Raw genomic sequence first — 16,011 nt, forward strand, 5'->3', positions numbered from 1 at the left:
ACGTGTTGGGGTGTGGTGCATATATGGTGTGGCAACACACCTCGATATCATGGGAACAATTTAAGTTGTCTCAATATTCTCTTTACTTCTTGTATTTCTACTTGGTGTGTTCTTTCCTTCCACAATGTTCTTATGAGCTTGAAGTACTTAAATGACAACAGTGCATAAGATTAATCATGCTCTCTGATCGATAGGTTTTCATTCTTGTGAATTAAATACCCTATTGCTGCGTGATCTTTGCTGAAGACATAGCCTAAGTACTTCTTTAGTGCTATTTTTTGTGCTATTTTCAAACTATTTCCAAAGGTCTTCATTTTAAATGAGAGATGATGCCCATGGCCACCTTTAGAAATGTATTTATAGCTATTGATGTCCATCTCTAACAATACATTTCAGACGTGGAGTTTTTAGCACCCGTGAATATTGACCATTTCTAGAGAGTCCCTTAATAAAAGAGGAGTCATGTAATCACTTGTAAAAATCCTATTTATCGCTTGCTTCTAGAAATAGTTTTTTAGTAGTGACTGTGTGTTGCAAAAAGATGTTGGATATTTTTTCATACAAAGTGGATTGCTAGTGTTGGTATTTTTAGCATCACTTCATATTAAGTTGTCATCTCTAACATGATGCCAAAAACCAAGGATAAAAATAATCTACTCGCAATAACTCTAAATAGAATATATCCGCAAGCGCACAGATAATTCTCCCATTGTAGCATTTTGCCCAGGAAGTATTCCGAGTATCGTTGATTTATTTTATGTCAAAAGGATAAAGCAGCATTCTATTCATTAGGCTTAGGTAATCTTGTAGGAACTAAAGAAATTATAATTATGTAAATCTATCACAACCAATAGTACTAATGCTTTAGTGATAACTAGTCGATAATATGATAAATGATAAATGATAACTGAGTAATGAAGTAAATGGTATTCCAGAGATAAGAAATAAAGACTCACCAATGTAGCAAGGCAATCTTGATATTCAAATAAAATAAAAGAAACCTATGCAATTACTAATATAAAATCTACAGCCTACGCCATGCTACATATTTTCATCTATAATGTGACAAACTCAGAAAACATCATAAGTAGCATCAACTAATAAGGATTTTAAGACGCAACTGTCACCTCCTTCGCGACCGCGCTCGGCTAGTCCTATGTATGGGGGGTGGACTACAAAGAAACCAACGCATCTGTCACCTACGCGGACTACCAAACGACCCGACACATCAGGGTGCCTTCGTAGGTACACAATATATCTAGACACCACGTCTACATAGTATACACCACCTGACTCACTCGAGTACTGAATCAGGCGCTTTACGATCATATAACGATAATCATCATGAACCACATCTATATCGAATATGCAACTAGAATAAACTAAGAACTGAATAAATAGCAATATATTAAAGTAGAGCAAAGTCATAATGAAATACAAGATAATATTACCAATTTCTGGAATCCCGAGGAGAGCGCCCGATCTCTACTTGAACCTCGCTAGACACCTATACTAAACAACTTCAAGAACTAGAGCTCTGCTTCTAATCTCTGGAAAACCCTAACTTCTGACTACTCTTGACAAATGAAGCAGGAGGAATGAATTGAATCTGGGGTGCTTCTGGGAGGGGGTCTGCCCCTTTATTTATAGCCTCGTGGAGTACGTGTGCGCCGTAGAATCAAACCGACTTAACCAAAGGCCGAGATGCATCAAGAGAGGAGGTGGAGGAAGCTTCCAGAAGAGGGGGCCGAAACCCTAAAGGGGGGCGCCGGCGGGCGCTAGGGTGGGGTCGGCCGGCCCCACCTAGCAGCCGCCAAGCCCCCCGTTGCGTCGGGTGCGTTCTCGATCCTTTCTGAGTCTTCCCGCGACATTTGCCGTGGCGGATAATTTTCGTGTATATTTTGCATTGGAATCTCTCTTTTCAGCTTTCCTGAAATTCACCCTGGAAAATATAGAGTATGCAAAACTTGTGGAAATTGTCAGTTTAAACCCTAGACTAGCGTGTATTCGTATTTTCCTTTGGATTTAAAGTTCTAATAAAAGTTGACGTTATCAACCGTCAACAGCTAGATACTAGGTGAAAAATCTTCCTAACCCACTAGAGATTACCCCACCTACCCCCTAACTTATTTTGACATTAAACTACCTCAGGTAAACATCAAATATATATCGGTTAAACCACCGTTCCATGTGTTGCCATATTAGAGATCCACAAAGACTAATCATTGAACAACAACTCCCACCGTGATCCTAGCCAAAACCATTAACAGACATATTATGACAACCATATATATTACTAGAAGGATATCCCCCATGTTGCTGACCTTTTTTTAGAAATAAAACCGTTGCATGTACAAGTTAAACCTACATATTCTTATATCCATTTTGATCAAAATTGTGCAAGACAATGAAAGAAGCCAATAAAAACTAATATAATTAGAACAAATTATAAGATGATGGAATGACAAAATATATAGCAATATACGGATGCCTTATATATTATTTATATTTTGAAAGTAGTATTGCATTTAGTGGAGATGACGTGGTGGGAGGACAACATGGCTATTACTGGGAGTTTAGGAGATGATATGGATAGTTAGTGGAAGATGATGAGTGGATTGCTTTCGATAGAACTTGTAGTGTGGAAATAAAGATAAATCTTGTAGTGTGGATTAGTTTTATAAGAAACTAGAAGCTATCTCGTATATTGTTGCGGGAATTGTGGATAATTTAGAATGAAAAATTAGACTATATATAATTACTTATATGAAAGGATAAACTATTATAAATTAATGTAGTGGATGGCATGGCATATCATTGTGGATAACTAAATGTTTATTACTGGATAGTGTGTTTCACTTATGTAGATATCATAATTGCATGTGGTAGTGGATTGTAACTGTATATGGTAGTGGACTACTAAGGTGGGCAGGTCGCGTGCGATAGCACTCGGGTATTAAGATTATAAGAGATATAGATATAGAGATAGATATATAGATAGAGAGATGTAGATAGAGAATATGTAATATATAAAATATAGAATATAGATAGAGACAGAGATAGAGATACAGATATAGATATAGATATAGAGATAAATATATAGATAGAGAGATGTAGATAGAGAATATATAATATAGATAGAGGCAAAGATAGAAATATAGATACAGATATAGATATAAATATAAAAATATAGATGTATATATATATGTATATGGGTAAAAACCATCAATTCCAAACTAGTTAATTAGTTAAGAGTAAAATTACTACTGAGCCGTGAAGTTATCACCTTCTCTCCCCCCCCCCCTCGGGGGCGTACCGTTTTCCTTGCAAGGCCTTTTGCTCCTATATACAACCTGTGCCCGTCATAGCTTGCATCATGCAACCACACCTCTCTTGTAGTCCCTATATATTTGGTTATATATACACACGGTAGCGCTATTCTACACTCTAGGTGTAGAATATTATTCTACACCGTAAGTTAAAACTGAGTAGAAAAATACTGAGCAGTACTGGAGAGTGTTCAGTATCAACTTGTCCAACACTCAGGACCATGAAATACTGAACAATACTGAAACACGAATACTGAGCGATTGTTGGGTATTTTAAACGCAAACAGAAAAAACCGCAAGCGCACGGATACCGATGTAGCTTTCACCGGGAGTATTTCAGAGTATCGATTTTCCACAGGGAACGTGAGTGTACTAATTAAGATTCAAGATCGCCCAAGGATAACTATATAATTATTTTTGGTGGGAAGAGAGGAAATTTCGTGAGAGTTCTCTAGTTGATATAAGAATCAAGAAATACTTCAAAGATTATTTATTTCGGGACATCAGAACACTAACCACAAAGAGATGAGAAGGGGGCTAGGAAACTACGGTCCTACAAACACCGATCCAAACGAGGTGGAATACGTCGACCGTTAGGGCTGTCACTACCCTAGGGCTACCACAACAATCCGCAGGATTGGGTGGAATTCCAGGTAATTGCAAGACTAAACACCACGTCTAATCTATTAATTACTACTCTAGTGTTATAAAGATTAGAGCACTTGATGCAAGCGGGAATCCAATAAATAACTTGAATGTAAATAAAAGTAATTAAAGAACTCAGAAATTATGAATTGAAGAAACTGGAGAACGATGAAGAATGAACCAGTTGCTGCAAAAGTACAATGTTGAGGAAGATCCGACAGATCCGGCTCCTCCTCCGCTCTCCTCTTCTCTCTCCCTATTTTCTAGATTACAACTAGAACTAACTAGAACTAGAACTAGAGGAACTAGAACTAGAACTAGATGAATGTAATACCCTATTTTAAGGATAAAACCAGATATGCACCATATATGAGTCTTAGAAGTCAAATCTCACATATAGCTACAAATAAGAGATAATATCAAAATACAATGCATAAATATATAACGTACTTAGTATAAAAGAGATAACCTTTGATAGCAAACAGCGGATAGATGAAAGGTCCAAATGGCTAGAGGGGGGGTGAATAGCCTATTTAAATTTTCTACAAACTTCAACTAGACAAGTTGATTAGTAAAACAAAAGGCGAAGCTATTCTAACACTTGCACAACTACGCTAAGCAAGCCACCTACACAAGTCTAGCAAGAAAGCTAAACACTAGTTACAACAAGAAAGCACAACTAGAAGCTTGCTACACTCCTAAACAAGAAGACTAAACTAAACGGGCTAAACAACTAGCAAGGTAAACAAGTAAGTAAAGAAGTGAAGAGTGATTGTTATACCAATGTTGTAGAGTAGAGATATATCCAACCAATCACTCACAATCACAAGAGAATCCTCGGCAAGAGATGACACAATATTTTTTACCGAGGTTCACTTGCTTCCCGGCAAGCTAGTCCTCGTTGTGGCGATACACCCACTTGATGGATCACGAGCTAATTGGCAATCCAAAGCCAAACCCTCAGCGGGTGCCGCACATCCACTCACAAGATGGGGATCCTCCAAGCCACGAGCAATCCACTAGAGTAGTCAATTGCGATCTCCCGCGGGGAAGGCTCAAGAACCCCTCACAAATCACTTGGTGAGGCTCGAAACAATCTCCAATCACGAGCTCAACACCACCGCTGCTCCAAGCCGTCTAGGGCGTCGGGAAACACCCAAGAGTAACAAGAAATCCGCAGCAAACTCAAGAATCATGTGCCACTAAATGCAACTCTCAAAGCAATGCACTTGAATCTCACTCAATCTCACTAGGATGAGCAATCAAGCAAGGAGATGAGTGGAGGGAGTATTCTCTAGCTCAAAGTATGTCTCAAGTAATCAAAATGTGCAAGAGAGAACCTCCCAAAGCTGGCCACCAACTATTTATAAGCCCCTCAAAGAAACTAGCCGTTGGCTGTTTTCACTGGGCTGAAAACGGGGGCACCGGACGCTACTAAGTGAGCACCGGACGCTCGACACCCTGCGTCCGGTGCACTAGAGTTGGCCACGTGTCCTCTTTGAATCTCGCGTGTCAGATCCTAACGGCTACCTGCAACACACCGAACGCTCTGCAAGTCCACACCGGACGCGTCCGGTGCACACCGGACTCATGCGCAGAGAGGGTTGCAAAAACCCCTCACACCGGACGCTAACCACCGGACGCTCTCAGAGTGCGTCCGGCGCTCAACCCTAGCAGGGTCAAGCACACCGGACTCTAAGGCCAGCGTCCGGTGCCTCCGCACTCAGCGTCCGGTGAGTGTTTCTCACTGAGAAAACGCTCCCGCGACTTCTCAAAAGTTCCCACCGGCGCAATAGAAAATATACACTTATTTTTCTCAAAAGCGCCGAACCCACACCCCTCTCAACCCTAGGAAAACCACCTCCTTTGCAAATGTGCTAACACCAACAAGTGTCCATCACCAAAGTGCAAGTGTGTTAGCTTTTCACAAACATTTTCACCAAAGGAGTTAAGTTAGCACTTTACTAGATCCTAATGCATATGCTCAAGATATGGACCTAGTAGCACTTGATTCAAGAGATGACCGTGATTTCCCCTCTTGATAGTCGGCTATCTATCCTAAACCCGGTCAATCACTTCTCTACTCATCTTAGACCGGCAAAAGTAAAACCCTATGTTTATACCTTTGCCTTGATAACTTTTGCTCCTCGTCTATCATCATGATCTCCACATCATGCTTCATTTCTTTGTAATCATGTGGCCACCTTTCCATGCCACCATGCACCTTCATCACATGTGTTGCTATGCCTAACTCAAATCACTTAAACACAAGGCATTAGCAACTTGGTGTCATTAATTACCAAAACCAAACTTGGGCTTTCAATCTCCCCCTTTTTGGTAATTGATGACAACCATCACAAAGATATGAAATGAAATCATAATGAACTTGAATTGCTTGTCCAAAGCATTTTAATCATAAGACAAGGTTGGACAAACATTTCAATTTCGATTTTGGTAGTGCTAGCTCCCCCTACATATGTGCTTCCAAGAGTTTGGTTCAAGTTTACACATATGCATGAATTAGAATTTTGGGAGATTTATTACTACCAAAATGATGCTAAGGTATATAGAATGGACCTTTGAAGCGTGATACCAATCGGAGTAGCCAATATACCATCCTTAGCACCAATGAAGCTAGACATACATCAAAAACTCAAGATACCTTGTGAGATCACATTATATGTCTAGATACCACGTGAAAATAAAACTCTATGCTAGAATTCAAAGCATCATTCAGGTTGTATTTCTAGCAAGCACCAAACAAACAAGGGTGCTGAATTTAACCTTGCAATGCAACACCTCATTATGTTAGTGCACAATCAAATGCAACAAATGGTTCATGAGCTTGCTCCCCCTATTTGTGTGCTCAAGTTTAAAGGTGTTTTCTCTCCCTATCTTTGTTTCTCTTCCCTCTTTTTGACTTTATCTTTGTTTCTCTCCCCCTTTGTCATCAATGACCACAAAGGTTCAAATTTTAGTGAGAATTAAGTCAATCAATGTGAGGGTCAATTTATGGTTCAATCTAGATTACTTGCCTAGAATATGTAATTCGGTTTGATCCAAGGACAAGCTTTTTCACACCTCATAAAGTATAAGGGTTATCTTGACCATGTTAAATTACACATCATAAGCTCATATTCTAGATTCAACACTAGGCTTACAAGCTCACAAACGTGTCATATGCTACCACTAGATCAATCAAACATAGAAGCAATAGTGGTACCATACATACATCAAAATCTTTTGATTTTCATGAATGAGCCTATTGTCATGCAAACATGTCTATATGTTCTAATCATGTCCTTAGCAAAGTATGAATGCTATGTCAACCAACTTTACCTTGCTTTGTTGGAGGAGAGGCATGTCATATATAAATGTGGGGGTGCACTCATCTTAAGTTGGAGAAGTCAAGTATGTTCAATTCATTTCTCAATTTGCAAAATCTCTTCTCATCAAGTGGCTTTGTGAAGATGTCGGCTAGTTGATCTTCGGTGCCAATGCTTTCAATGCTAATATCACCCTTTTGTTGATGATCTCTTATGAAATGGTGCCTTATGTCAATGTGCTTGGTTCTTGAATGTTGAACCGGATTTTGTGTCATCTTGATTGCACTCTCATTGTCACATAGCAAAGGCACATTCTTGAATTTGATTCCAAAGTCATTCAAAGTAGCTTTCATCCAAAGCAATTGTGCACAACAACTACCGGCACTAATGTATTCGGCCTCGGCGGTTGATAGTGCAACACTATTTTGTTTCTTTGATGACCATAAGACAAGAGATCTTCCTAGCAATTGACAAGTGCCACTTGTGCTCATTCTATCAATCTTGCATCCACCATAATCAGAGTCCGAATATCCAATCAACTCAAAGTTAGACCCCTTGGGATACCATAATCCAACATCATGAGTGCCTTTAAGATACCTCAATATCCTCTTGGTTGCCTTCAAGTGACTCTCCCTTGGTGAAGCTTGATATCTTGCACATTTGCACACACTAAACATTACATCCGGCCTTGATGCGGTGACATAGAGCAAACTTCCAATCATAGATCGATATAGCTTCTGATCTACCATGTTGCCACTTGCATCACTACCAAATTGATCATTTGTGCCCATAGGTGTGCTCATTGGTTTAGCTTCTTGCAACCCAAACCTCTTGATCATGTACTTGATGTACTTTCCTTGACTCACAAAAGTGTCATCCTTTATTTGCTTGATTTGAAGACCAAGGAAGTAACTAAGCTCTCCAATCATGGACATTTCAAACTCATTTGCCATCATTCTTCCAAATTCTTCACAAAAGTCTTGATTGGTTGATCCAAAGATGATATCATCAACATAGATTTGCAACACAAACAAGCCATTGCCTAGCTTTTTGGTGAAGAGGGTAGTGTCAACCTTTCCCATCTTGAACCCTTTAGAGAGAAGGAAATCTCTCAATCTTTCATACCATGCTCTAGGTGCTTGCTTCAAACCATACAATGCCTTCTTGAGCTTGTAAACATGGTTGGGTGTCACACCCAATTTTAAGGATAAAATTGAATGCAAAACCTTATGTGTGCCCACAGATCAATCACACATAAGCCGACAAATTATAGGGAGTATCATCACAAGTGTTTATTACATAACGATATAACTCAGAGTCTTTACACAAATATAGCGGAAAATAAAAGATAACTCTAGCATGGAAGCTCCATCACACAGGCACGTCAACTGGTTGACCACAAGTCTAGAAATCCTCAGGGAAGTACTGGTAGTAGTCATTACCCCTGCCATCTGTTACCCATCCGGGATTTTTATCCAAATAAAGAAAATAAACAAGTGTAAGTACACCTCGTACTTAACAAGTATAACAGGGGGTTCATGAGGCTCAAAGGCTAGACACTGGTTCAACTGCATGTAGCTTTTAGTTGTCACAATTTTAGCATAAGAGTAGCATCAAGTTGTCAAGACCCATAATAAACTCATGATCAGGTAAAGTGAATAAAGAATAGCATAAATAACATATTAACAATAATACCATTAATGAATTGCCATTAGTGTTCATTTATTCTGTATTGGTCCAAGGCCGCTCGTGACCGTGAGCACGGCTGATATATCAGTTTTACACTCTGCAGAGGTTGTACACTTTCACTGTGAGTCGTGATTTACCCTTTCGCCCGAGGTGATCAGCCCCTTAGCCCACTCCCAAGGAAGACTGGCAAGGTTCACTATGAAGCCTTTCAAAGGTTCGTCTAACAAGTTAGGGCCGCTAGGTTTCGTTAGTCAGTCCGTGTGACTCACCCGCAGGAATCCACGGTCTGCTATCCCCCACTTGCGCCACAAGGGTAACCACTAACAAGCTAGAAAAGGTCCTCATACTGAGCTAAAGCCAGAGCCATATAGCCCTCACAATTGTACTGTAAGTCCCGGATGGTCAGATACAGATAAGTCCTTATGGAGAGAAACTAGAGCACCATAAAATAGCCCAATGCTCCAGCCCTCTTATCCAGAGTTGCTAAAAAGTCATCTTTTAATGTTTATTGCATAATTCTTTAGTCAAATTACAAGATCATGGTTTAGTGGAGCACTAGCATAAGCTACCCAATGCAAAACCATAGGTGACAAGGTATAAGATCAATACTAGGAAATCCTTAACAAGAAGACACATGCAATATGAATTGTGTGCTTAAAGTTATTAGGAAACAAGGATGACCCCATGCTATACTTGCCTTGATCACACTGGTCCTGCTGATCCTGCTCGTAGAAGTACTCTTGTTCACCCACGAACTGCTCACCGTCTACTCGTAACCATCACATCAACAGCAATCATCCAAAGGCAATCATACAAAGCAAACAAGCCTATTATTAGAACAGTACACCAACAGTAATAAATAAAGATAAAAAGTTTATAAAACGAATCTACATCGCTCTACGATCACACAGACGTAAAGATCACGAAAATCGGAGTTATAACGAAGAAGTTATGACTTTCCTAAGATTTCCTTTAAATAAATAATAGATTAAATCTAAACTCAGATTTAAAAAGTTGAAAACTTGTACTACAGTAGCATTAGACTATAGGTTACGCAAAAACGAATCTAACGCAACTTGAACGGATTAAATCGGAGTTAAAACGAAGTTTTTATGGGCAAAATAGATTCAATGGCAAAACTGTAAATCTGAGAAACTATTTTTTTGGACTGCGCGGCTAAAATACGTTTTACAACTTAGAAAGCGTAAAAGGAGAAAGCGTAAAGGACCGCGGGTTAGAACATTAAAAAGCTCAGGGGGTTTTCTGTAAATCTGGCGGCCGAAGGGGTACCCTTCATCTGGGGCCGTTGGATCTCAAATCGACGGTCAGGATTAGATCGGGGTGGGGGAGGGGAAACCGGCCGCCGGAGTTGAGCAGGGCACGGCGGCTCCATGGCCGGAGTTGGCCGGCGTTCGCGGTGTGCGTGATTTAGGGCACGAGAAAGAGAACCGAAGACACCGGGGCGTAGTGGAGCTCAAGGCGAACTCACCTAAGGCAAGTACGTCGTCGGGGAGGAGCTCGGGTGGGCCTGCGACGGAGGAGGGCGGACGGCGGCCCTGCAAGACAGTTCGGCGAGGCTTAGGGAAGCACAGAGAGCTCGAAAGAACAAAAGGAGAACTCTGGCGACTTCGCAAACCGAAACCGAAGCTCGGCAAGCTGCTCACGCGACTCGGGTTGCACTGCAGCGGTGGATTGGTAATGCGGCGGATCTCGGCGGCGAGCTAGGGCATGTTTGACGCGACGGCTGCGGCTCGGGATAGCTTGGGGGGTTTGCGGGGATTCGGGCGGTATTTAAAGGACGGCAATCGGGCGGAATCCGGACTGCTCCGCGCGAAACACGCGCGCGGTTGAGGTGCGGCTCGTGTCCGGCTCGAACTCGAGGTTGAAGACGGTTCTGTCCGGTGGGCCCCACCTGGCAGTGGCACGGGGGAGCGGGACCTCGCTGTCAGTCACTGAAACAAGGAGGGGAATGCGCGCGGCTGCTGGCTGTCCCTCTGGGCCGCGAGACGGGCCGAGCTGGCGCTGGGCCGGAGCAGAGAAAAGAAGGGGAAGGGGGGTAAATGGGCAGGCCGCGGGGGGAGAGGTTGGGCCAAGCCCAAGTCAGGGAGGGAGAGGGGAATTTCCTTTTCCATTTTCCAAATTTATGTTTTGCTCAAATCCTTTGAAAAGAAATTCCAAAACCACTTTAAATAGAAAGAACTCCACTCAATCAAAATATATGCAGCAGCATGAGTGCACATACATGTTTCTAGACCTTATAGTGGATTTTATTTCAACAAAAATTATTTCTTACTATTTCTCAGTGCTCACATCAAATAATTAATTCAATTAGCCTATTTGGAAAAATGAAATTTTTAGGGTGTTACAATTCTACCCCCCTTAAGATGAATCTCATCCTCGAGATTCGGTTGGTGCTTACTCAAACAACTGAGGATATGATTTTCTTAAATCCTCTTCTCTTTCCCACGTAGCCTCTTCCTCGGTATATCTATTCCACTGCACTCTGCACATTCTGATGACCCGACTCCTAGTGACTCTTTCTGCTGTTTCCAAAATTCGAACCGGATATTCTTCATAAGTAAGATCCCCTTTAACAGTTAATTCCTCTATCGGTATCTGCCCTTGTGGCACCCGCAAGCACTTCTTAAGCTGTGACATGTGGAAGACATCATGCACTCCTTTTAAACTCTCAGGCAGTTCCAACTGGTATGCCACTTCGCCTCGCCTTTCCAACACTCTGAAAGGCCCAATATACCTTGGTGCTAACTTCCCTTTCATGTTAAACCTTCTCACACTTCGCATAGGAGACACCTTCAAATACACATAGTCTCCTACTTCAAAAGCTAACTCTCTTCTTCGTGTATCAGCATAACTCTTCTGTCGGGACTGTGCTGTTCTCAAGTTCTCTCTAATTATTCTCACTTGCTGTTCTGCATCCCGTAACACATCTGGTCCAAACACTTGTGTTTCTCCCGCTTGATTCCAAAACAACGGGGTCCTACACTTCCGACCATACAAGGCTTCAAATGGTGCCATCTGGAGACTTTTCTGGTAGCTGTTGTTGTATGAAAACTCTGCATATGGCAAACTCTTATCCCAACTCGTCCCATACTGCAAAGTACATGCCCTTAGCATATCTTCCAAAATTTGATTAGTCCTTTCAGTCTGCCCATCAGTCTGGGGATGGTACGCCGTACTGAAATTCAGCTTAGTCCCAAGAGACTCATGCACTTTCTGCCAAAAGTGAGATGTAAACTGGGTACCTCGATCAGATACTATCTTCCTGGGGACCCCATGCAAACACACTATTCTCTCCATGTACAACTCAGCCAATTTTGGTCCACTATATTTGGTCTTGACCAGGATAAAGTGAGCGACCTTTGTTAACCGATCCACTATTACCCATATAGAGTCATAACCTTTCTGAGTGCGGGGTAATCCCACTATGAAGTCCATACCAACTTCTTCCCACTTCCACTCAGGGATCTTCATTGGTTGCAACAATCCTGCCGGTCTCTGATGTCTGCTTTGACCCTCTGGCATGTATCACATAAAGCGACATACTCAGCTACATCTCTTTTCAGGCCATACCACCAATACTTCTCTTTTAGGTCTAGGTACATCTTAGTGCTGCCAGGGTGTATAGAATAAGCGGACTCGTGTGCCTCCCGCAGAATTGCCTCTCTAATAGGCCGATCCTCAGGCACACATAGCCTTTTCCCAAACCATAGTGTCCCATTATCATCCATTCGGAACCCTGGTGCCTTTCCAATCACTATGTTTTCAGCTATCTCCTTCAGCTTTTCATCCTGTAACTGACCCTTTCGTATTTCTTGCTCCAAGGTAGGTTCTATTACTAACTCAACTGCATTAATAACAAAACCCAAGTTCAAATGTGAAATTTCAGCACACAACTCCTCAGCCATAGAGGCTATTCGCACCTCGTTGGCATAGCTCTTCCTGCTTAGAGCGTCAGCAACCACATTTGCTTTCCCCGGATGGTAGTGTACCTCCAAATCATAGTCCTTGATCAGTTCTAACCACCGACGTTGCCTCAAATTCAGATCTGACTGTGTGAATATATACTTCAAACTCTTATGGTCCGTGTATATGTCGCTCTTATGACCGATGAGATAGTGTCTCCAGATCTTCAAGGCATGAACCACTGCGGCTAACTCCAAGTCATGAGTAGGATAATTCAACTCATGCTTCCTCAACTGTCGGGATGCATATGCCACTACTCTTCCTTCTTGCATAAGAACACACCCAAGTCCTAGACGGGATGCATCACAATATATGGAGAAATTCTTGCTTAGATCTGGCAGTACTAACACTGGAGCTGTAGTCAACCTCTTCTTCAACTCCTCGAAATTTTCTTGACACTTCTCAGACCACACAAACTTGGCGTTTTTCTCAAGCAGGGCTGTCATTGGTTTGGCAAGCTTGGAGAATCCCTCAATGAACCTTCGGTAATAACCAGCCAATCCCAAGAAACTGCGGATTCCACTCACATCTGTAGGTGGTTTCCAATCGAGCACATCCTTCACCTTGCTTGGATCCACCGCTATTCCTCCATTAGAGACAACATGGCCTAGAAAGGAAACTTCCTTCAACCAAAACTCACACTTACTCCGTTTAGCATATAACTTGTGTTCCCGAAGCTTCTGCAAGACTAACCTCAGATGCTCAGCATGCTCTCGCTCAGTCTTGGAGAATACCAATATGTCATCAATAAATACCACCACAAACTTATCAAGAAACTCTATGAACACCTTATTCATCAGGTACATAAAGTAAGCAGGAGCATTGGTCAGACCGAAAGACATCACTGTGTACTCATACAAACCATACCGGGTCGTGAATGCTGTCTTTGGTATATCAGTGGCACGAATCTTCAGCTGATGGTACCCAGAACGAAGATCAATCTTAGAAAACACACAAGCACCTCTCAACTGATCAAACAAATCATCAATTCTAGGCAATGGATATTTGTTCTTGATCGTGACCTCATTGAGTGACCGGTAATCTACACACATCCTCTGTGTACCATCTTTCTTATCGACAAAAATCACTGGTGCCCCCCAAGGGGAAGAGCTAGGACGAATGAAACCTTTTTCCTGCAACTCCTTTATTTGTTTCTTAAGTTCTTCTAATTCTTTAACCCCCATTCTATATGGACGTTTAGCTATAGGTGCAGTGCCAGGTAATAATTCAATAATAAACTCAATGTCACGGTCGGGTGGCATACCTGGCAAATCATCGGGGAACACGTCTGGGAACTCATCAACAACCAGGCCCTCCTGATTGACATCGTTATCAAGCTGGTTTACTGTAGCTGTTGGCTGAGGCTGAACTGCAACTTCCACACAGATTCTGTCCCCTTTTGGTGTCGTTAGTGCAACTGCATTTCCTTTACACTGAATTGATGCATCTTGTTGTTTCATCCAATCCATTCCCAGAATCACATCTATACCAGATGCTCTCAACACAATTGGACTTATCTTGAACTCTACCCCCCTTAGGTTTAAAGTAAGTGGGAGGCAACTATAAGCAGCTTGCATACTTCCCCCCGGTGAACTTACTAATATGGGATTCTTCATGGCACATAAAGGTAAGCTATGTATTCTAACAAATGCTTGTGATATGAAAGTATGCGAAGCTCCAGAATCAAAAAGAACAGATGCGGGGATAGAGTTGACTTCGAACGTACCGAGCATAACTTCCGGTTCCTGCTGTGCTGTCTCAGAAGACATATGGTTCACCCTTCCAGTATTGGGAGCTGACTTCTGGTTGCTATTTTGCTTCTGGGGGGTCTGCTGATTTTGCTTTTCAGGGCAGTGATATGACAGGTGACCCTCTTTACCACATCAGAAACACTTATTGGGGGTGTTCGGGGCACTAGTCTTCATTGGAGTGTTGCTGGGCGTACCCTGGCGTGACGTCTGCTGATTGCCCCGCTGCTGATACTGCGGGCGCTGCTGGAACTGATTGCGCTGGGGGTACTGACCATGATTCCACTGTGAAGGTGGTCCCTGGTACCTTTGCTGCGAGCCTTGCTGCTGGTTGGTGCGAGGACGAGTATTGCTTCCAGAGGCCTGTCCCTGCATCCTCTTCCTTTTAGCATCCATCTCCTTACGCTTGTTATCCACCACGATAGCACGGTTCACAAGCGTCTGATAGTTGGGGTATTCATTGGACATCAGCTGGAGTTGGAGCCCATCATACAATCCCTTCAAAAAGAGGCGCTGTTTATCAGCATCATTAGCCACCTCACTTGGGGCATAGCGCGACAACTGAGCAAACTTGTCCCTGTACTCTGGAACTGTCATAGATCCCTGTTTCAAATTCCGGAACTCCTCTGCCTTCAGTTCTATTAACCCTTCTGGTATGTGATAGGACCTAAAGTTCTCCTTGAACTCCAGCCATGTGATAGCAGGTGCATTTGGAGGTCGTCCATACTCAAACGACTCCCACCATGTCTGAGCTTCTCCCTGAAGTTGTCCCGATGCGAACAACACCTTCTGCCTATCATCACACTGTGCTATGTTGAGTTGCTTCTCCACTGCGCGAAGCCAGTCATCTGCCTCCAGTGGATCAGTAGCATGTGTGAACACAGGGGGATGACCTTTCAAAAATTCACCCCGCTTATCACGCGGTGGTGCTCCTCCGATTGGGTGATTCTGTTGGTTGTTCACCAGGGCTTCCATAAGCTGCGTCTGGACTGCTAGTAGCTGTTCGATAGTGGCGGGTGGGTTGAGTGGAACACCCCTTCCACGTCCTCTACCTCTTGGCGGCATCTGTCATAACATTAAAACTTTAGATTCTCCCAAAATATAGACTTTCAAGTACAAGTTTGAATTTCTGAAAACTTTCTGAGTGAGTCCAGTGCCAGCAGTTCAGTAAAACGATCATAACTTGAGATATAAAAGTCCAACAGAGGCTAAACTTTGATGGTTGGAAAGCTTAAGAAATTGTCTACAACGTTTATTTAGAACACAAATCCAGATTCGGACATTAAATTA

The 16,011-nt window shown here is 42.3% G+C and overlaps 1 protein-coding gene across 1 annotated transcript; it reads right to left on the reverse strand.

Annotated features, from left to right (window-relative positions):
• On the reverse strand, positions 14,857-15,786 carry LOC110434724. The gene has a single exon (XM_021459435.1). The coding sequence runs from the start codon at positions 15,784-15,786 to the stop codon at positions 14,857-14,859; it is 930 nt and encodes a 309-aa protein (XP_021315110.1).

Source organism: Sorghum bicolor, chromosome 4 (genome assembly GCF_000003195.3).
Source record: "Sorghum bicolor cultivar BTx623 chromosome 4, Sorghum_bicolor_NCBIv3, whole genome shotgun sequence".
NCBI lineage: Eukaryota > Viridiplantae > Streptophyta > Magnoliopsida > Poales > Poaceae > Sorghum > Sorghum bicolor.

Coding starts and splice junctions, on each gene's coding strand:
- LOC110434724 (XM_021459435.1), bottom strand. CDS start 15,786: ATGCCGCCAAGAGGTAGAGGACGTGGAAGGGGTGTTCCACTCAACCCA.